Source organism: Giraffa tippelskirchi, chromosome 3, assembly GCF_054371585.1.
Source record: "Giraffa tippelskirchi isolate mGirTip1 chromosome 3, T2T-mGirTip1v1.2.pri, whole genome shotgun sequence".
In the NCBI taxonomy this organism is placed as follows: domain Eukaryota; kingdom Metazoa; phylum Chordata; class Mammalia; order Artiodactyla; family Giraffidae; genus Giraffa; species Giraffa tippelskirchi.
Genome location: NC_137277.1, coordinates 6,761,737 through 6,782,497, shown reverse-complemented (window position 1 = coordinate 6,782,497; position 20,761 = coordinate 6,761,737). Strand labels below are relative to the sequence as shown.

Sequence of the window (20,761 nt, the reverse complement as noted above, 5' to 3'; positions counted from 1 at the left end):
CTCTAAAGTCCCCTGTGCGCCAGGCCCTGTTGCTCCCACTCTCCCCACTAAATGCTCTTTCTTCCCACCCCAGGCCCCATCCCAGCCTGTCCCCGTTCTGACTCCGCTAGCTGCTGGCGCCTCCCATGCCATCTCTCTTTGCACCATCTGACTTTCTCAGTCTCTCCTTCTCTATCTCCCCCTCCCTCCTTTTTGGGATCAAATCATTTTATTGGGGGGCTTCCAGAGAGGGTCAAAGGGCTGGGAGAACAATGTCCTCTGCCCCACCCGGGTGTCCCCACTTCACAGTCACCCCCATCTCTGTATCTTTTGTAGAGGCCAGAGGGCTTTGGAGAGGCGCCTTGGGGACGGCAGGGAGGGGCAGGTGGGTGACGGGAGGCCTTGATCAGAGGGGTGGTGATGAGAAGCTGTGCCACCCACCCCCTGCTAAGCTAGAACAGCCAGGTTATAAGGTGGGTTATATCAGCCTATGTTATAAACATGGGTCCCTGAAATGTTTTATTTGAAGGGGAAACAAATGCTCCAATGCTTGAAAGAAAAGTTTGAAAATTATTATTCTTAGTAGAAAAGTGCTGGCTTCCTTTTGCTGTGTGACTGTGGGCAAGTCACTATACCTCTGGGCCTCAGGTTTCTTCTGTGTAAAATGGTAGTTGGATTAGTCAGTCCTTCCCAACCTTTCACGTGTCATGGAACACATTAAAAAAATGTCTATGTCACTTGAGGATAAAGCAAAGAGGGAGGTGGAAGCCTGGGGACTCCACCCAGCCGCTCCCAGCCACCCAGGTGCTAGTCTGTAACTCGGATTTGGCTTGCCCACAGAGAAGCCTGAGACCTCAACATCTCCAGGGGTCCCTGCAGCTTTGACCCCAAGACCCCCCTCCTGCGATCATCTTAGAGGTGAGTGCTGAGACAAGAAGTGGAGGGCCAGGTGGGGTAGGGCAGCATCAGGTTTATTGGTTTCCAGCTCCAGGTGGCAGCACTAGCCAGGACACCAGGCTGGGGCAGGGGAGGAACCAGAGTCAAGGATGCTTCCGGATCTTGTCTGGTCCTAGAAAGGGGTGCAGCAAGGGGTCCTCCTCCTCCAGTAGCCCCACCCCCCAGGCTCATGCTGGGATGACTGTGCATGTCCTGATGGTGATCTAAAAACTCATCCTGGAAAAATAACTCTTGTTAAAATGCCACTCTGGGGCCAGTACGGGGGCGAGAATGGATAGTACGTGGCACAGTGACTGCCAGCCTGGGGCTCATTCCTGGGGGTCTCTGGGTGGGTGCATGAGCCGAGCCCCTCCTCCCGAGGTCCTGAGCAGGGCTTCAGGACAGCACATAGACCTCCAGCAGGCTGGAGACAGCGTGCATGCGATAGAAGATGCCGAAAGGCAGGCAGATGTTGACGATGGCTGCCCAGAGGGAGTAGCCGTAGAATTCCACCTCCACGGTGTTGCTGAAGTGAGGGCGGGCCCCGAAGGCGGGCATGATCCACAGCTGTGGGAAGACAGGAGAGTCAGGACCTGGCCCGAACAGGGGGCTGCGAGTCATTCTGTGGGCAGGGGGACAGGATGGGGGTCCCAGCCCTCTGGTTTTGTGGCTAGCGAGGGCTGGGTGTTGCTGGGTGGGGGGCTGCAGCCCCTTGGGCAGAGCCTGGCACTCACAAAGGAACTCAGTAAACATGCCCAACTGAACTTGTCCACCCCCAGGCTGAGGCTCCACCCTCAGGATGGCCCGCTTGTGGGATGGGGAGAGAGGAGAAGAGGTTTCAGTAGGTGACGTGAGAATTTGGAATAAATGGTTAAACCAGCAGCTCTCTCCTGGAGAGATGTCTGCTGGTGAGGATAGTAGAAGCAGATAGGCCCAGGGCAGGAGGGGTCAAGATCCTGCCAGAAGGCTTCCCCACCCCAGCTCTCTATGAGCTCCACTCTCCACTCCCACCCCCTTCCCAGCTGTGGGAGGAGGTTGAAGCTGGAATCCTGCTTCATCTCTGCTTATGAACCCAGACAGTTCAGGCGTGGGGTGTGAGGCAAAGGAAAAAGGCTTCTGGGCTAGGCTGGACCCTTCCCCCACCCCGCCAAATCGATCACATCCTTAGGCACATCACAGCCCAAATCAAAACCTGCTTCTGTCCTATAAAACGAAGGAGTTGGAGATGACACTCTAAGAGCTGATCCAGACTCAGATACCTGGAGCAAAAGTGGGTGCCCAAGTGACTCTTACCCTGTAGGCTTGGCCTTGGGAGAAAGTGAGAGGGTGGCCGGGGCTGGAGGAGGTTTTGATCCTTATTGCTTCTACTCTTACGTCAGTGATTGGTGACTACTCTTTTTTTTTATTTTTTAATAGGTTATCTGTGCTTATGTGCATGCTCAGTCATGTCTGACTCTTTGCGACCCCCATGGACTGCAGTCCGCCAGGCTCCTCTGTCCATGGGATTTCCCAGGCAAGATACTGGAGTAGCTTGCCATTTCCTGCTCCAGGAGATCTTCCCAACCCAGGGATCAAACCTCCTGCATCTCCTGCATTGGTAGGCGGATTCTTCACCACTGTACCTCCTGGAAAGCCTTGGGTTACCAGTAGGAGGGGCAATATTCAAAGTGGGGACTTTGCCAAGAATGCACCTCAGTTTTTCAGGTAGACCCCACTGGAATGCAACCTCTCTGGAGATGTGTTCTCTTTTGGGGTATACCCATATTCCCATCTATTTAAGGCTGTTTTCTATATTAGAGGTATTTTTCTGTTAGAGGTTACAGCTAAAAGGACTGTATTTATATTGAGCAAGACTTCATTGAGGTGTGCCCTCTGTTTGGGATGTATTCACAGGGGAACATGTTTCTCTGTTAGAGATTTCCCTCCCAGGGGTTCTTCCTACGCTGGGGCCTTTCTCTATTGGGTTGGAGCTATACACTAGGAGATTTTTCTATGAGGATGCACCTTCACGAAGAGTGTTCTCCTACAGGATGCATATTTGTATTGGGTGAAGCCGGCCAATATACAGAGTTTTCTTTTGGCTCAGACAGGGAAGAATCTGCCTGCAGTGCAGGAGACTGGTGTTCGATCCCTGGGTTGGAAAGATCCCCTGGAGGAAGGCCTGGCAACCCACTCCAGTATTCCTTTGCTTTCCTGGTGGCTCAGGTGGTAAAGAATCCGCTTGCAGTGTGGGAGACCTGGATTCGATCCCTGGGTTAGGAAGATCCCCTGGAGGAAGGCATAGCAAGCCACTCCAGTATTCTTGCCTGGAGTATCCCATGGACAGACAAGCCTGGCGGGCTACAGTCCACAGGGTTGCAAGGAGTTGGACACAACTGAGTGACTAACACTTTCTCTTTCTCTTAGAAAGGGGCTTTGTTGGCACCTCCCTGGCGGTCCAGTGGTTAAGACTCTGCCCTTCAAGGAAGTGGGTGTGGATTTGATCCATGGCTGGGGAATGAAGATCCCACGCACTGAGCCAGTGCAGCCAAAAAAAAAAAATTAAATAAATAAAATAAAAAAATATGAAAGGGGCTCTGCGGACTCACTGGGGAGGGAGCGGCTGCCATGGGTGCTCCTCTGCACTCTGCTGCACTCTGCTGACAGACCACTCACGGAACACTGGTCCCCGCCACTTCCGGTGGCTGCTCTGATTATTCTAAGAAGCAGGCCGGTCACAAGTTCCCAGGAGCAGTCACACCTCCCATCTGGGAGCGAGGCCCCCCGCCCCAGCTCCCTCTCACCTCCTCCCAGCCCCCATGTCAGCATTCCCCCAGGGCCTCTATGGCTCCATCCACAGCCTCGAGGCCAGAATCCTGGCATCTCATTCTCTCCTGTTTGCCCTGAGATGGTGTCTGCCCCGGGGCCGCTCCCGACCCTCCCTGAACCTGCTCCTTTCCTCGAGAGGCATAGGATGCTCCCAAGGGGATGGGGGCAAGACAGAGAAGGCCAGGTGAAGAGACCATAAAAAGAGCATCTTTCCTTGGCTTTCTCTTCCCCCACCCCTGTCCCCGCCCGGGTACTCACAATAATGTTGCAGAGCAGGAGGAACAGGGAAATATCCTTCAAGCACCGGCGTCTCCAGTGGCTCCTGGGGGCCACGATGACACTCGCAGCCTCCTGAGGTCCTGTTGGGCTGGGGCCAACCAGCCTGGGGGTCGGTGGGCAGGCGGGCAAGGTGTGGAGGGCGTCCAGGTTGGCAAAGGTCAGGCCATGGCAGGGCTCCTTGGGGGCAGTGTCGTGAGGCTCAGCACCGGGGGGGCCCCGGTGGAGGCTCTCGATGATGAACACGTTCTGGAAGGTGTGCTGAGCGATCATAAGCAGAGCGTGGGCTAGATTGAGCCCCGCCAGCAGGTCCCTGGGGGTGCCCGCCACCACAGCCACGATGGAGTAGTAGGAGATGGCGTACTGGCCCAGGGCGGCGCCCATCAGCAGGGCCACGTCCAGGGTGCGTGTGGGGTTCTTGTGCTGGTCCATGGCCCGGCGGTCGAAGCGGTAGATGACTGAGCCACTCAGGCTGACCAAGGTCATGAGCCCCAGACAGACGATGCTGAAGCTGTAGTAGGTGACCAGGGCCTGCTGGGTGCGGCCCTGCTCCCCACTCACTTGTACCTCGTAGATGATGAACACAGCCAGCCCCACCACGAAGAGCATCAGGCCCAGGACTGGGCCGGCAAAGAAGGTCTCCCGGAAGAGGCTGATAGCGGACGGGGTGTGGCTGTGGCCGTGGGTGGAGGAGGCGAGCAGCCTGCCCACGTTCTTCCACATGACGTAGAGCATGGTGGAGGCGAAGAGGCTGTACTCGATGTTGAAGGGGTACAGGTAGAAGTAGCCCTGCTGGAAGATCTGGCAGACCGCCGTGTCGCAGGAGCAGTCTCCCGCCACCATGCTGCTTGCACGCTCCACTGTGGAGAGATGGCACGGAGCGGCACTGCCCTCCTGCCTTCCCGGAGGCACCCCATCTGAAGAGCCTCACCCCTGGACCGTGACCTTTGGAAGGGCAGGCTTGTTAGCTGCCACCACCGTATCCCAAATGCCTACACAGGGCCTGGCATGTTCATTCATGCCACAAGTATTTGCTGAGCACCTACTATGTGCCAGAGACCATGGGGGCACGTCCCTGAACAATATTCAGGGCTCAATTAAGAAAAAAAATATCTGGGGGACTTCTCTGATGCTCTAGCAGTTAAGAAGCTGCCTTACAATGCAGGTCCAATCCCTGGCTGGGGAACTAACATCTCACATGCCTCGAGGAAGCTAAGCCCAAGGGCCACAACTAGAGACCCCGTGTGCTCTAGAGCCTTGCACTGCAGCAAGAGAAGCCCTGGTGAGCTGCAACTAGCGAAAGTCTGTGTGCCGGAACAGACCCAGCGCAGGCAAAATAAAAGTAAATAAATATATAAGTAAATAAAGTTAAAAAAAATATGAACTGCAGAACTGCCTGCTTCATCCCATCCCATTCCTGCAGAAACACACTCCCAAACCTTCCCCACCAGTCATGACCCCTGGCTGCTCAAGACAGGCAAGGCTCCAGTCCTAATAGGTGGCCTCCTTGGCAACCCCTAAAATCCAAGCTTCCTTGCCTCTCTCTCCAGCATCTGCCCCAGCCAGAAAGCACGTGCTGTGCCCAGATTTCGACCAGGACCTTCCATCACTTCGGTTTGTACTGTACCGATAGGAATCTCGTCCCACATCCAGAGTGTGCTCTGCTGTGTAGGATACCTCGGGCCTTGGTAGACATCTATTTTGATCCCCAGAACTATCTCAGCTGATTTTACAGAAAAAGGAACTGAGGCTCACTGAGGACAAGTGGCTTGTGATGGCGGAGTTGATACAAATGCTGTGACTCTCACCCCCGAGGCAGGTACCTCGCCGGGCACCTCTCTGTACCCCCGCAGCCTCAGCATTTTAGGTCATCCACCTCCCTGGGCTGGTTTTAACCATCCTCAGGAGCCCTCTGTATGTGGAGGGTGGCCCTTTGTCAGTTCTGCTGGCCTGGGATTTCCTGGATCCATGCTTTCCATTCCTGGACACTGCCAGGCTGGCTGTGTGTGTATCTTCAGGTCCAAGTAGATTTGGTCATCTAGTCTGATCCTGGCGGTGGGGGACCCTAAAGAAGTCCAGAGAACCAGGACCGGGGGACTGTGGGCCTGTTCTTCCCCACAGCATATTGTGTGTTCAGTCGCATCCGACTCTTTGCGACCCCATTAACTGTAGCCCCTCAGTCTCCTCTGTCCAGGGGATTCTCCAGGCAAGAACACTGGAGTGGGTGGCCATTTCTGTCTCCAGGGGATCTTTCTGATGATACAAAGCAAAGATGGGTCTTAACGCTAGTTCTCCATTGTCAAGCTCTAAGACCTTGAGCAAGCTACTTAACCTCTCTATGCCTTAGTTTCTGCATCTGTAAAATGGGAATACTAATAGTACACATCTCATAGGGAGGTTGCAAGAGTTAAGTAAGATGGTGTTTAAGACACTTAGCGCCTGATGCATAGCGCTCCGTGAATTGTCACCATCATCATCACAGTTATTATTTCTACCTTCTCCTCCTTGCCAGACACTCCATTCTAATCCTACGCTTCCACCATTGAGCCACCCTGCTTCCCTTCTACTCTCTCCAGGTTGCTCAACCTCGCCCTTTGTTTCTGGAGCCCAAATCCCTTCTCTGGTGGAATGGAGACCTGGACAGTGGGACCAAGGCTGTACGATGAAAAGATGTCCCTTTCAGCCTGGATGGGAGGGGAGTTTGGAGGAGAATGGATACATGTATATGTATGGCTGAGTCCCTTTGCTGTCCACTGAAACTATCACAGCATAGTCTGTTAATTGGCTATGTGCATGGGTGCTGAGTTGCTTCAGTCAGGTTAGACTCTTTTTGACCCTATGGACTGTAGCCCACCAGGCTCCTCTGTCCATGGGACTCCCCTGGCAAGAATACTGGAGTGGGTTGCCATGCCCTCCTCCAGGGGATCTTCCCAACCTGGGGATCGAACCCAAGTCTCCTGCATCTTCTGCATTGGCAGGCGGATTCTTTACCCACTGGGCCCCCTGGGAAGCCCTAATTGATTATACCCCAATACAAAATAAAAGGTTTTAAAAAAAAGAAAAAAGATCTCCCCATACCCTTCCTCCTGGGTCACCCACATCTAAACTTCTTCAGAGGCATAGCCTGGAGCAGGAGGGGGCCTCTGGCCTCCCTCTGTGCCTCCATGCCCTCTACAGGTCCACAGAGCACCCAGCCCAAGGCCTGGCCACCATGGGGCCAGGGTTAATCTGGAGTGGGCACTCACGGTCCAGAAGGAGGCGGGTGTGGCTGGTGTTGCTGTGAGAACTGCTGTGGGAGTGAGCCTGATGCACGGATTCATCCACCACGGCTGCCATCCAGATGGCCAGGTTGGTGGTGAGTGTGAACATGAGACCACACCTGTTCGGGGAGGGAGAGCAGAGGTCAGTGAGAGCGTTTGGCTCGTGTTAGGTCCCCAGCAAGGTAGAAAGCTGGAGCTATACTGGGAGATGGTGCTGAGAAGCAAGAAAGCAGGCAAGCCCCCGTGTGAGCAGAGAAGATGAGTTTGGAAGGAACACAGCCTGGCTGAGATGCCTCCCAAGAGAGAACTGGGGGTGTCCAGGGGCCACTCTGCTCCCTCCTCTAAGGGAGAGGATGTTTGTACATTACACATACCATCCTACCGAGTACCCCCCACCCCCACAGCACAGGGTGGTGGAAGCCGGGCTTACAAAGCGAGGGGGCCTCGACTGAAGCCCCATCTGGGGGCAGAAAGAGGACCCATGCCCCAGGTTGGGAAGCGCCCATCTCATGCCAGGTGAGCTCGGCACTTGAGCATGGGCATCGGGCCATGGACGTGGAGCAGGCACTCACCGGGTCAGATCCAGGTGGATGTGAACACAGTCTTTAGCGGAGACCCAGAGAAAGTAAGTCTGTGTTGAGAGAGAGTGGTGGCGTCATCTACTCTGCAGATGGGCTCACCCTGGGAGCACCCAGGTCCACGCCTGGCACTATGTTTGCTCTGTCTCAGGAACTCTCCAACTACGTGATCACGTTTACTTCAGCTTTACAATGTGAGATGCAAGGTTTTCTCTCTCTCTATTCTGTGGGGCAATCTGTACCAAATACTTCTCTGTTCTTTGAAAATTTGCAAAACGCCACCAGTAAATTCTCTGTGTTTGGTTTCTTTTCCTTCGCAGGGTGGAGGGAGTGGAGTTTTGAGTCCAGTTTATTCCTGGGTGCAAGTCCAGCCTCAGGCTAGGTCTTGTCCAAGGTAAAAAGAATTTCGGGGGCTTCTCCACTCTCTTTGGCAGCACCCCCCCACCCCATCCTCATCCTCTGTGGCCCCGCAGGTCCTCCCCCTCACCTGGATGCCCACAAATTCTTGCTCTGGTGTTTATCAATGTTGTTGTTGCTTAGTTGCCAAGTCATGTCCGACTCTTTGTGACCCCATAGACTGTATGTAGCCTGGCAGGCTCCTCTGTCCATGGGATTTCCCAAGCAAGAATACTGGAGTGAATTGCCATTTCCTTCTCTAGGGTTACTGATGTTGGGATATCTGTATTTCCCATTTTGCCTGAGTATTCTTTAAAGTCATAAAATGTAAAATTAAAACTATATAAATGCTAAGGTCATAAGTGAGTTAAATTGTGGAAACCTGGGCAGCATGGATGATGTTTCAGGAGAGGGAACCATACATGTGGCCACTCTGGGCTGAGGTCTGTTCTCAAACCAGTCCTGCTTCAGCTCAGTCATATCTTTCCAGGGCTTATTTGTGCAACAAATAAAAACTTGAACTTGTTTGAAAAAGCCCATGTACAGGACACTCTATTTTCTGAACAAATTCAGAATACAGGGGACATGGCTGAGGCCAAACTGGCCATGCCCATGGCAGGACCCTGACCTGAGGCCGATACCCTCTATGGGCCGCCAAGCAGGGCAGGGCAGGTTCTAGGAGACAAAGCAGCTGCCACAAGTGACACCTCCTAGGTGTTAACTACTGGCACCACTTAAGTTGAAATGAAATCGCAGGGCCCCAAAGCAGGTGCTCACATTTGGATATTACTTCATTACCAGGTGCTTCCAGATTTATGGACTTGTGATCTTCACTACAGTCCTATCCCCGCCTTAATTAATTGCTCAGCGTAGAAGAGGAGTAGAGATCAGACCTCCTGACCCCAGGCGTTGGCTCCTTGCCACCACACTCAAGGACACTCCTCCCACCCACCTGGACAATGACAAACACAGCCTGGGTGAGAGGGTACAGGATCTTGATGGCTGACTGGCACTCAAAGAAACTGGAGTAGTAGCCGGTCTTGAAGACATCCATGACGAGAGTGCAGATCCCAAACAGCACCAGCCCACCTGGGAATGAGGGGTGGGGGTGGATTAGAGAGGCAGGAGAGAGGGATTATAGATTTGAGGACGGATGGCTAAGTAATGGGATGACGGGATGGATCCGTGGATGGATGGCTAAGTAATGGGATGACGGGATGGATCCGTGGATGAATGGGGTAGGTGAGAGGATGGATGGATGGATGGGTGGACAGGTGGATGATGAATGGGTGGGTGGAAGGATGAGTATGTGACTGAGTGAGTGGATGGATGGATGGATGTCTGATTGAGCCCCCATCTCTGTGGCTCCATGGATAAGGGAAAGGGCCCTAGAGAGGCTCTTTGAACTGCAACAATCATCTGTTCTGTGCTCTCCATCCAAGTCTCTCTCGTGATCACCCTCTGTCAATCTTTAGACAGCACAAGGAAGTTCCTTTCCGGCCCTTTCCGCATCCCTTTTCCAGGACTCTTTCCCCTCCTCTTCTCCCCCAAATCACAGCCCACCTCACCCTCGGGCACATCTAATCCTGGGAAGTGTTGGGGGTGGGGGAGCGGGGAGGCACACTTCTCAACAGTCTACCTCCAAGGGCCCGCAGAGGTTCCTGCGAGAGCTCCCCAGCCTCCCGCTCCCAGCCTGGCCCACCCCACCTCTGCCCCCGCTTCCCCCGGCACCTCGCAGCCAGATGGGGCCTGCGTGCGCGTCCCGGTAGGGGACGCCGTCGGGGCAGCGCGCCGTGCCCAGGAGGTAGAAGAGGATCCAGACCATGGCCAGCAGCAGCATGGTGGTGAGCAGAGCGAACACGTCGGTGTCGTACACCGCCACCTTGTTGAAGGCGCCGCCGCTGATGAGCGTGCAGGCGAGCAGCAGCACGTTCACCGCCAGCAGCACCGAGAGCAGGCGGCCGCCCTTCTTCCAGACCTCGCGGGGGGCCGGCCGCGGTGCCGGCGGGCTCTCCTTGGGGTCCGAGGGCAGCTCCGTGGACATGGCAGGGGAGACTGGAGGAGGTTGGAGGGGTTACTGTGGTGAGGAGCAGATAGGACCCAGGTCAACCTCGAGGGCTCTCCCTGCTGTATCTTATCCGTATATTTGGGGACCGGGGGTAGGGGGGGAGCTCCTCGCCCGCGCAGAGGGTGGGGGCTGCGGGTGGTGAAGGATGCGCGCGCGGAAGCGGAAGAGAGAAGCCGACCTAGCGCGTCTCGCGCTCGACGGGGAGGGAAGGAGAGGCGGCTGCGGCCCCTTCGCACCCCCTCCAAGGTCCCCCACTCCCCAGATCCGTTGGCCGGCTAGCCCCCAGGGGCACCCACCTGACTGGGCCGGGAGCCCGTGCTGAGCTGGGGGTCAGGGGGCGGCGAGGGCGTCCTCTCTCTGACGCCGGGCTGGACGGGCGCTTTATACCGGGGAGGGCAGGGTGATTTACAGCCGCGGGAGCTCAGCTCCATAAACCTCTCAGTCTCACTCACATGATCCATCTTTTTTCCGGGCTGAATTTAGGGAAGAGCGTGCGGGAGCCAGATAAGGTGAGATTTATATTTACCCGTTAAGAGGCGTCCCCTCCCCCGCCGCCCTGTCACCTCGGCGCAGCCCGGCTCGGGCGCGGCCCCGCAGTGCGGCACCCAAAGGACACCCCGCCCCCGGCGCCCACCGCGACCTGGCGCCCCGCGATCCCGACACCCAGAGCCCCGAGAGCCGACGCTCAACAGACGCCCCAAGGGCCCGCAGGCACCCCGACGCGCCCCCAGCCCCGGCAGCCCTTACCTCTGTGCTCCTCTGTTGCCGCCCCAAGATCGGGACCCTAATGCCCCTTCCCCAGCACCCTCACCAGGACTCCAAGTCCCGTCTTCCTCTAGCCCTTCTCTCATCCTTGCTCCGGGGGATGTTGCCAGGTCGCACTTGGGTATCAAGTCCCTGGCCTGTCTTCCAGCGCCCTCTACTGGACAGCGCGGGCAGGGGGCAGCCTGGACAGCTGAGTGAGGATCGCGGACGGTCCGGCGGTCCGTCCTCATAAACTTCTTGGACCCTCTGTCCAGGGCGGGAGGGGGCGGTCAGGACAGCCCTCAGACATCCCTCCCCAGTCCTTGGCCCTTTCCCTCGACGGGTAGCGACATCGGGGGCCGCCGAGCCTGGGCTCTAATGAGGACAGGCCTCGAACTGCGCCCAGTCTGGGCCTCAAGGGGCGGGACGCTGGGGTGGACCCTCTGTCAGAGGGGCCAGCCCCGAGGGCTCAGGGACAGGGTCACCGCCGAGCGCTCGGCAGCAGGGAGTTTAGGACCCAGGGGCAGCGCGGGGCGGCGGGCGGTCCTCTCCGCACCCTCCCCGGCGGGTGCGCGGCTCAGATGTCCCAGTAGCGGCGGCTCTGGCGCTCCCAGTCCTCGGTCTGCGGCGGCGGGGGCTGGCGGCCCCCGCCCCTGCCCGGCCCCCTCCCCCAGCCCCATGCCTCAGCTCTAACCCCGCCGCCCTCCCCCGTGGGAGGCACTTCCCCTTGTCCCCAGTCCCCCCCGTCCAAGTCAGGCGCCATGAACGACCAGTACCACCGGGCGGCTCGGGACGGCTACCTGGAACTCCTCAAGGAGGCCACCAGGAAGGAGCTGAACGCCCCCGACGAGGATGGCATGACCCCCACCCTCTGGGCCGCCTACCACGGCAACCTGGAGTCGCTGCGCCTCATTGTTAGCCGGGGGTGAGTGCTGGCCCGTCCAGGCCCGTGGGGGAGGGCAAGAGCCTCAGGGCCCATCTGGAGCTCCTAAGACCACCGCCAGCCCAATTCTATGGCATCTTCCCCCCACCTCATCTGAGCCACTTCCTTCCCTAGGCCCTAAGGTGGGACCTGGGAGACTGGCAGCTGTGGGAGGCGGAAACAAGCCTGTGACATTTGTGACCTGGATGTGGGGCTGAGAGGGGAGGAGGCCTAGGACTTTGCGGGGTGGGGGGTGGGGGTCCATGATTGTGGTTGGGGCTTCAGAGCGAAGAGAAAGGGGGAGGGGCCGCCTGGGTGGGTAGCACTAGGAAGCCAGAGCGAAGGGCATGAGAGGCTGCTGGAGAAGGAGCAGAAACCTCAGAAGTGGGGCTGCCAAAGGAGCCCCTCCCCACTGCCCACCCCCACCCCCCCAGCCGGGGGCCCAAGGGGTCCTCCCTGCCATCGCCCACAGTCCCCACACACTGGCTCTCACACAGCTTGCTCCCTGCTCACTCCCGGGATTTATGGGCACTGCCCACAGGAGCAAATGTCACTCAGTTCAGCCACCCCATTAACTAGCTCCCTCTGTCCCCCTCCCCTACACGGGCTCCCTCATCCTCCCTTTGGCGTTGTCTGGGGGGGGATGAGTGGGCATTGCATCCAAGTGTCAGGGCCAGGGAAGGGGTTTGGAAGTAGCAGTTGAGGAATGCGGTGCCCAGGGCTACTGACTTGGGCTCCCTGGGGCTGCCTGACTCTGTGAACCACTTGCCAGCCCCAGTGGTGTAATAAAGAGAAGCCAGGTTGACCTGGACACCAGGGCGGCCTGGATGGGGCAAAGGGACGCCAGAGATGCCCCCGGAGGGTTAACATGAATGTCTCAGGGCCTGGGAAATCATGATGCAGGCAAAGGGGCCCAGCTGGCCTGGTGCCAGGCCCTGGCCTGTGGTTGGAGCATGGGGTGAGCGGGGAACCCCCCCTTTGCCCCCCCTCCATGGCTGCTCCCCAGGCCCCAGCAGCAGGTGACAGCTGCCCCCAAGACTAGGAGCTGAGCCACGTTCTAAAAGGCCAGGACTGGCCCCTGTCCATGCCAAGAGGGTACACAGTGATCCTGCTTGCCCCTCGGAGAAATTCATGGGAAGAGGGGACAAGGGGGCCCCCTGAGTGCGCCAACCCCCCTCAGCTCCTACGGAGGGCAAGGGCTGGTGCTTGATGGGGAACGGGCTTGTTGCCCAGCAACTCATTCCCACGTGCAGGACTTGAAGACCTGCAGTGGAAATGAGGAGGGGGGTGCGGGGTGGGAGGAGGAGCGGTCACACAATGAAGTGATTCTTCCTCCAGCCCTGTGGGGTGGCCTCCTCATTAGCTTGGGGCAGAGGGCCTGAGCTAGGTCCTTGAGGGAGGGGCGAGCCTGGAGGAGCCAGCGGACGTGTGCCCAGTGGGGACACAGTCTGGCATGGAGGGGGCTGAGTGGGTCCCCTGGACAGGCCCAAGCCAGCCTGCCTCCCGGGGCTCGTGAAGATGCGGCGGCCTGGGGACCGGACGGCAGCTGGGCCCAAGTGGCAGGCTGCCCGACCCTCCCCTCCGGTCCTGGCTGCCCCCACGCTCCCCTCCTGGCCCAGGCCAAGACCCAACACCTGCTCTCACACGCCGGCTTGCCAGGCCTGGCCCTGCTCCCTGCAGACGTGGCGGGTCCCGGGGACACGCAGGCACGCACTCACACACTCTAGGGGTCTCAGGCCCAGCACACGCCACTAGTCCACCACTCCTGTGCTGGCAGCCATGTTCACCATGCCTGCCTAGAGACCCGGACTCGGCCCTGGCCCACCACCTCTCTGGGCCAGCTCCCCGCCGGGCACCATGAATAATTCACTCCTTTCTCTCTGGGCATCAAATATTTATCCCCTGAGATTCCCAGCCCACGGTTCTCTTGGGGAGAAGGCCCGGCACTGGCCCCGCCTTCTCTGTCGCCCCACCCTCTGCGAGCCTGGGCTCGCTCTAGGCGCGTGCGGTGGCTTTAGGCTGCGGCGGTCCCGGTCCGGTGTCCTGGAGTCGGAGAAGCGATCTCAGGCGTCGAGTCCCCTCTGGGGTGCCTCTGGGGGGTGCTCAACCAGGCCGGCCGCCTCCCCCGCCAGCAGCCGCTGCCTGTCGACTGTCATCGGCCTGAGCTTGCCATAGCTCCTCACCCCTCCCCGCGTGTCGTCCCGCAGGGGTGACCCGGACAAGTGCGACATCTGGGGCAACACGCCCTTGCACTTGGCGGCCTCCAACGGCCACCTGCACTGCCTCTCCTTCCTGGTGTCCTTCGGGGCCAACATCTGGTGCCTGGACAATGACTACCACACGCCGCTGGACATGGCCGCCATGAAGGGCCACATGGAGTGCGTGCGCTACCTGGACTCCATCGCGGCCAAGCAGAGCGGCCTCAGCCCCAAGCTGGTGGGCAAGCTGAAGGACAAGGCCTTCCGTGAGGCGGAGCGGCGTATCCGCGAGTGCGCCAAGCTGCAGCGCAAGCACCACGAGCGCATGGAGCGGCGCTACCGGCGCGAGCTGGCCGAGCGCGCCGACTCGCTCAGCTCCAGCCTCACGTCCAGCACCCTGAGCGGCCGGCTGCAGCATCTGGCGCTCGCCGGCCACCTGCCCTACTCGCAAGCCACCTTGCACGGCACCGCCAAGGCGGGCAAGACCAAGATCCAGCGGAAGCTGGAGCGGCGCAAGCAGGGCGGCGAGGGCACCTTCAAGATCTCCGAGGACGGCCGCAAGAGCGTGCGCTCACTCTCGGGCCTGCAGCTGGGCAGCGACGTGATGTTCGTGCGCCAGGGCACCTACGCCAACCCCAAGGAGTGGGGCCGCGCCCCGCTCCGGGATATGTTTCTCTCCGACGAGGACAGCGTCTCCCGTGCCACGCTGGCGGCCGAGCCTGCGCACTCGGAGGTCAGCACCGACTCCGGCCACGACTCCCTGTTTACCCGCCCAGGCTTGGGCACCATGGTGTTCCGCAGGAACTACCTGAGCAGCGGGCTGCACGGCCTGGGCCGCGAGGACGCGGCGCTGGACGGCGCGGGCCCGCCGCGGGGGCGGCTGCAGAGCTCCCCCAGCCTCGACGACGACAGCCTGGGCAGTGCCAATAGCCTGCAGGACCGCAGCTGCGGGGAGGAGCTGCCCTGGGACGAGCTAGACTTGGGCCTGGATGAGGACCTGGAGCCCGAGACCAGCCCGCTGGAGACGTTCCTGGCCTCCCTGCACATGGAGGACTTCACCCCCCTCCTGCAGCAGGAGAAGATAGACTTGGAGGCGCTCATGCTCTGCTCAGACCTAGACCTCCGCAGCATCAGCGTGCCCCTGGGGCCCCGCAAGAAGATCCTGGGCGCCGTGCGGAGGCGGAGGCAGGCGCTGGAGCGCCCGCCGGCCCTGGAGGACACCGAGCTGTGAGTGCGCAGCGCCTCCGCAGGGATGGGAAGGTAGGGCTTGTGTGTAATGCCCTAGGGTGGGCGTGGATCTGCCTTTTGGGGAGGGAGTGGGGGAGATAATAACTAGGTCGTTATCAATTGCAAGAGGCCCCAATTTCTTACCAGGGTTTCCCTGGTGTTTCAGATGGTGAAGGATCTGCCTGCAATGCAGGAGACCAGGGTTCAATCCCTGTGTGGGGAGGATGCCCTGGAGAAGTGCATGGCTACCCACTCCAATATTCTTGCCTGGAGAATCCCATGGACAGAGGAACCTGGCGGACTATAGTCCCTGGGGTTGCAAAGAGTCCCACGCGACTGAACGACTAATGCTTTCCACTTATTTACCCCCGATTCTGACCAAGAAGCTGCCAGTTGACATCGCTGATGTCAAATGCACCTCGATTTTGAAGATGTCAAAATGCAGGAAAGTAGGTGTCTCCCTATGGGTGACAAACAGCAGTAATCATAGCCAGGCTGTTTTGAGCCCTCCCATCTCCTGGGTACTAGAGATGCCTTTGCGCGAGTTCTCTCAGTTAATCCTCCCCAGCTCTCACCTGAAGGGGCTACATCATCCCCATTTGACAGGTGAGCAAGTGGAGGTTGAGAGGGTTAGAGTAGCTCGCCAGAGGTCCTGTTGCTGCTGAGTGGAGAGTTGGGCTTGATCCTGTGGCTCTAGAGCCTAGGGACAGGGTGACTCCCATGGGATAGAGGTTGCGGCTGTCAGTCATCTCTCCAGATGCCCAAACCCTCAAGGAAGATATTTTACCTGCTGGTCCCTGAACCCTGTAACCAGGAACATGAGCAAATGCTCCCAACAGGGCCAACAGCAGCCTTGAGGGTGGAGTTGTCACCTTCAAAAAGCCGCCATGGGAGCCAAGGGCTGTTGTCTCACTGGCAGTGTAGTTGGCCTGTCCTTGCGCTGACTCTCCGTCATGACATCCCACAAGCCCAGCAAACACTGCTGCCCCATTTTGGTCTCTCTGGCCTTTATGCTGCACAGCTGGGCGGGGGTGGCGGGATGGGGAAGGACGTCTGGTTTAGAGTTTGGGGGATGGGAGGGCACCCTGAGACCACTCTTTGCATCCCTGACCATCAGCCTGCCCAGGGAAGGCAAGTGGTCAGAATAGTTGGTCTTGGCTTAAAATAGTCTCCAAAGATTCTTAGCTCAAGTCTGTTTCTGTCTCTCCACAGGTAACAGGGGGCTCCTCTCCCCAGACCAAAATGAGTTGCAAGTTGCCACAACCCACAGTGGGACCACGAGGTCCTCACAGTTGCCAGCCCTGCAGCTCCCCAGCCCCTTCCTCGGAGCAAGGACTGTGTGGGTCATCTCTCTTGAATGCCTGTCCACACTCTGCAATGAAGGGTATGGCCTGGAGGCACCTGGAAGTCTAAGAGAGTGACCCAGAATGTCAATTCTGAGGGGTCTCAGGGCCCCTAAGCCACGTCTGTTTGAGTGGCTTTAAAGGACATGTGCATTCGTGGAAGACCAGCCCCAGTGCCAGGGCAGGGGCGGCTAAATGACGCGCCCGTTAGAGCTGGATGGAAGTGTGGGTGGGGGGGTGAGGGCACCTGTCTCGGGGACCAGGGTCTGTCCTCACCCCTCCTCCAAGGGTCCTGTTGTCCTGCTCAGTCTGGAGACTCACCTCCTACATTTTTGTGAAGGAAGGGTTTGGGCTACCTCCCCTTCCCCCATACACCCCAGGAAGGAGGTTCCCAGCTAGACTCTTCAGCCAAATGCCCGAGCTTAGTCCCCTGCCTGTCACTGAGCATGGCTAGCCCCCTCTCCTTCTTCTACTGGCCATGCTGGGGGTGGGGGGGTTGGAGTGCCAGGCTGGGCTGGGGTGGGGTGACTGGTGCCCTTCCGGCATACTCCAGGGCGGGGTCCAGCCTGACTTGGCCCTCCCCACCCTGACCTTCTCCACTCAGTCTCTCCTTGGATGTGCAGCCTGGTTCCCCACCCTGTCACCCCCTGCCTAAGGCCCCAGAGGGTCAGGGCCATAGATCCAAGGTGCTAGAGCAACTGGCTGCAGTATTATGGCCCGGCGGGCATGCTCTGGGCTGGGGAAAGGCATCTGCCAACTGGTTCAGAGTCCCACAGGCCCAGGAGGGCAGAGACTGGTTGTAGCCAGGTGTCCAGCCGAGTGTGGGCAAGTCCTGTGAGGTGGACCCTGGGACCCTGAGGATGTGGACAGTCTAAGCTCTGACTGTCCCCAGACCCTCAGGGCTCCATGTCAGGAGGTTGGTTGGTGGATGTCCCTCAAGCTCTGGAAGCCGCTGGGTGCCTCTCTTGGTCTGTATGGGTAGCGGGTGAGAGAGAGCTTAGCTAGAGTCCCTGCCCTGTCATGCTGGTGAGTTCGGGGGAAAGGCTGGCCTCAGAGGGTCCTCAGACCAATATCCTGAGTGTGGGAGAGTCACTAAAGCCCACACACGGGGGGCACATATACCCCCATGCAGATGCGTCCTTGCTCCTCTGTCAACAATGCTCCCCCTGTCCCTGATCTTCAGCTTGGGAAGCGGCTCCGACCGGGGGGGGCATTGCCACATCCCCCAGCTGCTCCTTCCTGGGGCCTCTTGGCTGGGGCAGAGGAGAGAGAACCCCCACAGAATGCCACAGGCCCTCCTGCGGTGTGTCCGTGTTTGAGGATGGCCCCCAGGCACACACATGCTCCAAGGTGGGGGCGTGATGGAAGTGGCCCCTGTTCCCACACTGAAGGCCTGGCTGCCCTGAGTCCGCCTCAGTCTTTCTGCCTGTTCTCTGGGCCTGGGGCCGCTCCCATGTGCCGACGCAACTTTCCTGGAGCCCCAGGATCTGCCCTTCCTCTCCGGTTCCCTGTCCACAGATGGCTTCAGCCCCCTCCCGGTCCTCTCAGTGCTGGGGTGGGGCAGGCTCCCCGATTCCCACCACTGTACGAAGCACCCCTCCGACGGGCTCATTATAATTTTTGTAGAAAACATTCTGCATCCTTGTCATGCCTGTGTCTTGTTTTACTCATGTGGGGATGGGAGATGGGTGGGTGAAGAGAGCAAGAGGGTGGAGGCAGGAGAGGGTCTTTTTGTGTCTATGAGGACTTGGTCCTCCTCCTTGGGGCGGAGGGGGTCCTGGGATAGATGGTAGGGCAGCCCCCACGCATCTCTGCAGAGCCTCCCTCATTCCCAAGTCTTCACCTTGCTCTCTCTGGACCTAGGATTTAGAGCTAATGGAGAGAGGGGGTTCAGAAGAACCCCCAGCAGCTGAGTGAGGAGGATCTCAAGACCCAGCCAACCCCAGCCTCAAGTGGGGTCTCCATTTCCCTCATCACCCCCAGGAAGCTCATGGGGCAGTTCTATTTAGCGATGTCCTTTCTCCCAGGGGTAAGCCTTGCCCTGAAGCTGCAGGACAATGGGCTCTATATTCTCAGTCAAGTCTGGGAAAGGGCCCTGGAGTCATTTTGTTTCTTCCCCTAAGGTTGCTGGGCCAAGTGCTGCTGCCAAGGGCAGTTCAAGACAGCCTCCTCCCTCCAGGATCATCAGAAAGTTTCACCCGACATCAGAGCCGCAAGATTGCCTAGCAAGCGACTAGAGGTTCTAGGCCACCTCCCTCTACTTTACAGATGGGAAACCTGAGGCCTACCGAGGAGACCCAGGCCTCCTGATTGCTGCCAGGCCTTCCTCACCCCCATCCGCCCCATCCCCACCGCCACCTCGGTTGCCAAGGGGGCCAATTAAGATGCAATAGAGATGCCCCCATCGGATGCTCCTAGGCGTTCCGCCACCTCGCGACCCCTACTGGCGGTCCCGGTCACTGCACCTACCTCACCAAAGACCCTCCTCCTGGCGCCGCTGGTCCAGGGAAGGACATGGGAGTGAGGACGCGCGAAGACAAGACGGAACAGATCCGAGCTTCAGCGTGGAGGCGAGACTAACCGGAAGCAGTGGGGGCTGGGGTCCCCACGGGTGGAAGTCTGGGGTGCAGCAGCTGGTGTGGCTCCAGGAGGCCTAAGGGGACTTTAAACACAGTGAAGGGGGGCAGATTTACACAGTAGGGATTCACCTTTCTCTGCTCATTCCCCGTAAAATTTATATCGAGGTTAAGGAAATTCTAAAATGCTAGACTAATCAATGATTCTTAGCTTTGGGGAATTAGAACCTGGTGCCAGTATGAACACTTGCCCTGGAAAAATGCACATTGAACACGTTTACACTCACATACAACTTTCCTCCTGATTCCAGGCAGCTCCTGTAGCCGATAGAGGTCCAGGGACCCCAGCTTAGGAAGGCTTAGGGTTTCCATGATGGCTCGGTGGTGAAGAAGCCACCTGCCAATGCAGGAGACATGGGTTCCATCCCTGGGTCAGGAAGATCCCACATGCCTCAGGGCAACTAAGCCCATGCACCACAACTGCTGAGCCTGTGCTCTGTAGCCTGAGAACCACAACTCCTGAGCCCACACACGCTAAAGCTCGTGCTCAGCAACAAGAGAAGCCACCGAAATGAGAAATCCGTGCACCGCAACAAAAAGTGGCCCCTGCTCACCACAGCTAGAGAAAAGCCCTTGCAGTGGCAAAGACCCAGTACAGCCAAAAATAAACACATAAATAAATGAAATTAATTTTTAAAGAAATAATAAGAAGGCTTAGTGAGACTGCTGTGACATTACATCATAAATGAGATTGCGAAGTTGCTGCAGGTGGGGGCAGTGGGATGAATCAGAGGCAGGAAGGGCCTCGAGGTATGTGGCACATTTTTTTTTTTTTGCTTGCTCTGCATAGCATGCAGGATCTTAGTTCCCTGACCAGGGATCAAACCTGGGCCCCCTGCATTGGAAGCGCAGAGTCTTCACCCCTGAACTACCAGGGAAGACCCAACAAACTTCTCTTTTTAGAGATGAAGTAACTGAGGCCACAGGGCAAGGGGGCTGGCCAAAGATCACAGAGCAGCCAAGTGGGTTAAGTAACACTAGGTTGCCTGATGCCTCTTGTGGTGCCAGCTGCCTCCTGTCCCCAGGTTAGACAGTCCCGGGAGGCACCGTCCTCCGTCCTCCCAGCGTGTGCCTGTCTAATCTTCTCTGAGACAAGCCTGGGTTGTTCCGGAGGTGGTCGCACTCCAGGAGGCAGCCAGATCTGGGCAGCGACACTGGCTTTTCCCCTCTCCAGATGTTGCCCTAGGAAAGCTACCCAGCCTCTGAGTCTGTTCCCTCATTTGTAAAAACAGATCTTATAATATGTTATGAAAGGTTTACCCGCACAGGTCACTGGGAGGGGTAATGACAATGTGTGGAAAGCACTTAACTTGCTGCCCAGTAGTTAGTGCACGTCAGTTAGTAATGATCGCAGCTATTGGTGGGGTCTGAAACGGGCCCACAGGGCACT

General features: G+C 58.1%; 2 protein-coding genes and 1 non-coding gene across 4 annotated transcripts; 1 reads left to right on the top strand and 2 right to left on the bottom strand.

Annotated features, from left to right (window-relative positions):
- Positions 1 to 929: 929 nt before the first annotated feature.
- On the bottom strand, positions 930 to 11,209 carry OTOP2 (otopetrin 2). 2 transcript variants are annotated; one of them, XM_081575188.1, is made up of 9 exons: positions 11,049 to 11,209; positions 10,598 to 10,774; positions 9,965 to 10,310; positions 9,186 to 9,322; positions 7,832 to 7,890; positions 7,245 to 7,378; positions 3,982 to 4,859; positions 3,504 to 3,613; positions 930 to 1,482 (listed from the first exon to the last, which is right to left on the bottom strand). In XM_081575188.1, exons 3-9 carry the CDS (start codon positions 10,275 to 10,277, stop codon positions 1,245 to 1,247), a joined length of 1,869 nt encoding a protein of 622 aa, XP_081431314.1. In that variant the 5' UTR covers positions 10,278 to 10,310; positions 10,598 to 10,774; positions 11,049 to 11,209; the 3' UTR covers positions 930 to 1,244. The 2 variants fall into 2 exon arrangements, with proteins under 2 accessions (XP_081431314.1, XP_081431315.1); XM_081575189.1 differs by lacking the exon at positions 3,504 to 3,613 and having other exon boundaries at positions 11,049 to 11,147.
- A 597-nt stretch (positions 11,210 to 11,806) lies between these two features.
- Positions 11,807 to 15,396, top strand: USH1G (USH1 protein network component sans). Its single transcript, XM_081576005.1, has 2 exons — positions 11,807 to 11,970; positions 14,175 to 15,396. The coding sequence occupies exons 1-2, from the start codon at positions 11,807 to 11,809 to the stop codon at positions 15,394 to 15,396; spliced, it is 1,386 nt and encodes a 461-aa protein (XP_081432131.1).
- Positions 15,397 to 20,176: 4,780 nt separating this feature from the next.
- TRNAG-UCC (transfer RNA glycine (anticodon UCC)) lies at positions 20,177 to 20,249 on the bottom strand. Its single transcript has one exon. It is a non-coding gene; the product is annotated as a tRNA-Gly (tRNA).
- Between the last annotated feature and the right edge of the window lie 512 nt (positions 20,250 to 20,761).